Raw genomic sequence first — 6,174 nt, forward strand, 5'->3', positions numbered from 1 at the left:
GTGGGGCGACGTGTGGCGTCACGTACGTGCGTGGGCTAGTACACGGGAGAGGAGCGGAGGGTTTATTTTGCTGGGAGATGAGGACAGAGCAGCAACGCTGGAGGGAAAGGAAATTACTTTTTTTTTGTGATGGGGATTTATTCACTCTGGGGAACTTTATCAAGGCTATAAACTACCATAAAGCAAACTTGGAGGGACGCAGTGTGGAATGATGATGTAAGATGCCATTTGTGTTTTGCCCTCCTCTGAATACCAATGAAAAGCTAATATAGATGTATTTATTTGTTTATGTATTTTTAAAAATAATTATGCATGGTATGTTATGCACCTTTTATATCTGTTTTGGGAAGCTTCCAAGTTCTAACCAAAAACTGTCTGGACTTTCTTTTACTTTATTACTTTTTATTGTTCAGAATCTGCATTATATTTTATGCATCTGCACTAGCTATTCCTGTTTTGTGATGCTTGTTTTTAATAAAGTTTGAGTTTCGAGACAAGTTTTCGTTTCTGTTTCTTCATTGTTCAACAATACACTCCACAGCTTTGTTGTAAATGGAATTTATTCACATAAAAATCTTGGGGGGGCTTTATCAACACCATAAACTGCCACAAAGTAAAGCTGGATGGGTAATGATGATATAAAATATCATTACTGTCGTTTATACAGTTTTCTCTCCAAATCTACATTATAGTTCATGCATCTTCATTAGTTTTTAGACATGTTTTTCTTTTCAGTTTCTTCATCATTCAACAAGACAGACAACAGCTTTGTTGTGTTGATAATTTATTCACAAGGATTCTGGGGGAATTTTTCAAAGCCACAAACCGCCAAGAATAAAAGTTGGATGAACTGTGATAATGTAAAACAACATTTAGGTATTTTCCTCTCAATACCACAGTAATGTTGAAAGTAAGGTGACTGAAAAGGGAGTTGTGGCTGCTGTTTTTTTTCAGATCTGCAAAGTATGTTATGCATCTTCATCACTGTCATTCCTGTTTGGGAAACTTGGTCTTACCAACACTTAAGTTTGGAGAAATACTTTTCCTTTCTGTTTCATAATCATTTGAGAAAAAAAAAAACAGAACAGGACTTTGTTGTGATGGGAATTTACTTACTTACTCACTCTGGGGAGTTTGTCTCAGTCATAAACTCCCGAGAAGAAAAGTTGGATGGATAGTGATGATGTAATGATGTAAAACGCCATCAGTGATTTTTCCTCTAAGAATTATTTACTTTGGTAGAAAAAATATAGTAGTGTCCCTCTCACCCCACCCTCATATCACAAACACAATATCTATCAAAACCAATTGCAATATGGTTATCACTCAGCCCAAATACTGATCACACAGTAGAGAAAATGTTTAAAAATTACGAAAGATTTATTGCATACAATACTGTTTTAGTATAATAACACATTATCAAAACTGATCCACAATACCTGTGTAATACAGCTGCTACAGTGATTTCTGAATGTTGCTGATTTTAAAAAAAATGTACATATCTTTTCTATTCAAATAGCGAACATCAGTTTTGTTTAATAAAACAAAACGTTTCAACTCATACTTCACTTTGACATATGTAACAAAAAGCCAGTTGTTTGTTCAGATAAGTGAGCAGCAGTCAGGTCACAGAGCTGCTTGATGGAATTTTGGCTTTGTGATGAAGCTCTGAGCTCTTTAACCCTCCTGTTCCAGCAGCTTCTGTTGTGTCAACATCACAATCTCCTCCATCACCTCTGGTTTCAAGATGTCCTTGACCTACAGAGACGGGATAAAGCAGAGAATTACACATTTGTTAATGTAAAAAAATATTTAATATAGCAAAGATCTTATGAATACTCAACATTTTTTAACAAGAAAAAAGATCTGCATGTCAACATGTACTACCACATCTGTGAATTTAGCACTTTCTTGAATGATCTTTGTATTCAAAGTAAACATGTTTTTAGGTTTTCTGGGTTGCAGCTTAAGAGCAGAGTCCAAAGTAGCAGTAGAGTAATTATTATGAAACCGTGCCATGGGAATAAATACAAGAGTACATTATATTATATGTCATTATTACTGGATAAGTGATTAAATCATGTGTTCCAAGGGCAACAAAATCAACCGTGTCTGTTCAATCGTGCAAGAACAGTAGAGTCAAAGTCGAGAACTGATCTATTGTTTTCCCAGTCGTGTTGCCCAGGAACTGTGGATTTCCAATAAGGCCACTAGATGGCACAATAAATCACGGAAAAGACCACTTTTGTATTGCAAAATGTTATCATTGCCATCTGTTTAAATTTGCAAATGTGGATGGCTTCCAGAAGCATATTGTTGAAGCTGATCATCATATTCTAGTGTTTCCTACCTGGTGCTGAAGTGAGGATTCGTAGCAGTAGAGAACACTTGTGTCGTACAAGAGGACCTTGTGTGCAGACAAAGTCAGCAGGCAGTTTCTCAACCGTGAAATCACCTCTCGGTCTGACAGGCTAACAGGCTGAGAGGACAGACAGAAGGGAAACAAAGAAGTTCAAAGGCCAAACGTATTTGGACAGTTGCTTTATGTTCTTCCGTACATTTAGCTTTAAATAAAAGAATGGATCCTACAGCTCAGTTAAAGTCTGACCTTTGATTTGAGTGAGTTTAAATTAACAAGAAACCACTGTGTTGAGACATTCACAACTAAATGGATATATATTAGGTTAGGCAAAATCATTTAATATTTTGTGATGAAATCCTCTGAATGACTGCCTGAAGTCTGTGATACACAAACCTCACCAGATGTTTTTGTATCTTCTCTGGTGCAGCCTCTTTCAGCTATTCCACCTTTGTGTCCTTGGTTCTGTCAAATTATGTTATGTTGTCCAATATGCTTTGGTACATTAGACTAAATGCGAGTGGTCAGGATGGTCCTCTGCATCTCTGTACTCTACTTCTCACTTCTGTCAGCAGTGAAATCAATAATGAATGACAGTTACAATCCACTGTGTTCAAGGCTCTTTCCAGCATTTTGATAGAGGTTTCCTTTTATTTAATCACTTTATGGAACTTTTTTGTGTTTTTGCAAACCCCAGTGGGACCTATCTGTTGCATCTTGCTCAGTCCTCTAAAGTTCTCATCATGAAGTCTCCTCGTGATCGCTGACAAGAAAACATTTACCTATTTACTGGGGAGCATTCTTGACTTGCTGTGTCAATACTTCAATATTTGTACTCCCTTTTACAAACTGGAGTACTGTTAACCTCTTGATTTAAATCTACATTTGTATCGATCCATATATTACCGAGTGAAACTATGAAGGACTGCTCATTGTGACCTCTCTTCATACCTCCAGACTGGTGTAGAAGCCCCCAGCTTCCTCCTCCTGCTGTCCCGGCGTGGGATACAACCACACAAAGCCGTTATTCCCGAGGATAATGGACGCACCACATGGCAGGTTGTGGAAGTGTGTTTTCTGCCTCTTGATCAGAGAGGGGAAAGTTGTACGAGCACACCTTGACCCAACTGATTGTCAGAGAAAGCAGAAACAGGAGATTAGAATAAGCGAGGACTGTCTTTAAAACAACAATATCTACGGATTTTTTTTTAAAGTATTGTAAGATAGCAAAATTTTGCGATCCATAACTGTAATGGAACACATAAAAGAGCAAAATCACTAATATTTTGTCTGTGATATAATATATAGGAATGATTAACTATACAGATTTTTGCCTCATGATTTTTTTATTTTAGCATCTTACCAAAACATAAAGGAGCCAGTAATCAAAGACAGATTAATACTTGATATGACACAATTAAAAATTCATTATGAGTGTATTTTTATAAGTGTATTTGCAAGCCATGTTTGTCTGCTTAGAAGTATGTTTCGCCCCTTTGTTTACATTCTAACTGGTCTTAATATACCACACTGTGCATATCTCATTGCGCACTTTCGCAGAACTTACTTTTCCATACTTTAAACTACGGGTGTGAAGTGAGAGAGCTCCATCTGAGAAGACAGACTGCACCTCTGCCTAAAACCACAACAAAAGTAAAGCACATATATTATGAAGTAAGAATAAGACGGTGAAGCAGCCAGTGACAAATGTATAATAAACTCTTAGTTACACTGATGAGATCTCCCTCCTGCAGGTATTCCCTCATGGTGAGCTCATCTTCTGCTGATCTTCTCCTCTAAAAGAAAAAAGCAAGTAAATTTTGCCAGAATAACCAATATTGTATAACAAAAACTTTTCGTAGTGAGTCAAATTTTCTATCACTGACCAGCTCTCCTCCTGGCAGATTGACAGAAGACAACAAGAGGACAGAGTCCAGCCGCGAGTTGGTCTCCACCTTCCACCGTTTCTGCTGTACCTGCATATGATCACAAAAAAATAGAATAAAATCACAGGTATTAAAAAAAAGACAAAGTCTTGATTAGCAAAATGACAACCCTTGTTGTAATGGCATATTTATATGAAAATAGCACAGATCTCAGTGAGAGAGGCAGTGTCTTACCTCTGTAATTCTGCCAACCACAACATCTCCGACCTCACCATTAAATCTGCAAAAAAATAACAATCAGAAAAACTAGTCAACGATATCTGCATTTTTTTTTACTAAGAAAATGTTTAAGAGCGAGTTCAACCACTCACCTGGTTTTAAGGGGCCTGACACAGATTAGTTTGTCCACCCTTTGTACCTCTCCAGCGACTGAAGCCGTCAGCTTGTCTTCATCAACATAAGTGCCATGACCCCTGGGAATAAATGGTATATGGCACTGTCATAACAATAAAACAGTCAAAAAGGGATGTGGTTAAAATAGAATAGTCGTTTTATTGCCTTTGTCAGACTTTTACAGTATAGTGACATTGGAATTCTTTGTGCGTTTCTCAAGTCAGCTTTATAGATATACATACAAAAAGGTAAACAATAAAAGCAGAAGCAGGAGAAAATGTTTGATGAAAGATGTGCAAACTATATATATATATATATATATATATATATATATCAACATCTTTGCCACAGTTTCAAAATATCAAACTTGCATCGGATTTTGTCTGTCTGCCTAAAAGTGGCTCAACAGAACAGAACATGCAGAATGTTAATTCAGGTGAGTTCCTGTTCTGCATCTCTAGCGAACTCAATATTAAACTAAACTCATTTTGTGAGTTGAAGCTAGCGCACCAATTGCACGATGATGTCAGTTCACCTGACTATGGTCAGTTCAAGCTGTTTCAGTGGGGGTGTCTTAGCTATTTGACCAATCCAGATAACAGTACCAGACTCCTGCCACAGAGCAGCATCATTTTGTTTGACTCTGTTCCACAATAAAACCAACACCCACCTCATGAAACCAGTGTCTGAAGTGATGACATCGCCGGGGACTACCAGGTCTTTTCGGTCGAAAGCAGCAGCTGATAACGACACAGTTTTTCTAATAGTCGGTAGTCTCATGTCCACAGCCATGCTTGTCTGCTTGGCTTCTTCTTCTTCGCCTTTTTATTTACTTGCGGTTTACGCACAACTTTAGCTGGAAATCTTACCACCTATCGAAGCACAAATCTGACTGTCTTTTGACAAAATTACATGCAATTTTCAAATCCGCGAACAAAGTCTAGAAACGTTTCAGGCAGAGGAAAGAACCATGCTATCAAACAAATTTCTTCTTCGTGGTCTATTTCTTCTTCGTCTTCCCAAATTCCTCCACAGGCATTCATACCGCCGCCTCCTGTTCTGGAGTAGGAACCACAAGTTGTAGTATTTTATTGACTGTTTCTCTTACAAAATAATAATAATAATAATAATAATAATAAACATCTATAGTGCGGAAAAATCAGTGTATTATTTATTAGCAATTCCCATCAAAATAACATTTATTTATTCAGACGGCAAAGTTAACCCCTGCTTCTACAGGATGCTTCATCATTATTCCTGCCTTTGTCTAATTTTAAGAGTGAGCTTCTTCCTTTTCTTTAAATCAGGCAATAAAGGGCATTAGCAATTTTGTTTTATATTTGCTCATTTTTGTATTTTCAACAGGAGGAGCAAAAATGAGGGGCTGCATAGTAGAGTAGTGGTTAGCACTTTTGCCTTGCAGCAAGAAGATCTCTGGTTCAAATCTCAGTCTGGGGTCTTTCTGCATGGAGTTTGCATGTTCTCCCTGTGCATGCGTGGGTTTTCTCCGGGTACTCCGGCTTCCTCCCACAGTCC

At 37.6% G+C, this 6,174-nt stretch overlaps 1 protein-coding gene across 1 annotated transcript; it reads right to left on the reverse strand.

The window, feature by feature from the left end:
- Window positions 1-1,361: 1,361 nt before the first annotated feature.
- On the reverse strand, window positions 1,362-5,657 carry exosc2 (exosome component 2). The gene is given in 10 exon segments (XM_051938808.1): window positions 1,362-1,758; window positions 2,351-2,479; window positions 3,311-3,459; window positions 3,462-3,486; window positions 3,927-3,995; window positions 4,090-4,155; window positions 4,246-4,335; window positions 4,480-4,525; window positions 4,617-4,718; window positions 5,309-5,657. Coding segments are annotated over 10 exon segments (879 nt in total). The 5' UTR covers window positions 5,431-5,657; the 3' UTR covers window positions 1,362-1,677.
- Between the last annotated feature and the right edge of the window lie 517 nt (window positions 5,658-6,174).

The sequence above is a fragment of the Acanthochromis polyacanthus genome, chromosome 18, assembly GCF_021347895.1.
Source record: "Acanthochromis polyacanthus isolate Apoly-LR-REF ecotype Palm Island chromosome 18, KAUST_Apoly_ChrSc, whole genome shotgun sequence".
Lineage (NCBI taxonomy): Eukaryota > Metazoa > Chordata > Actinopteri > Pomacentridae > Acanthochromis > Acanthochromis polyacanthus.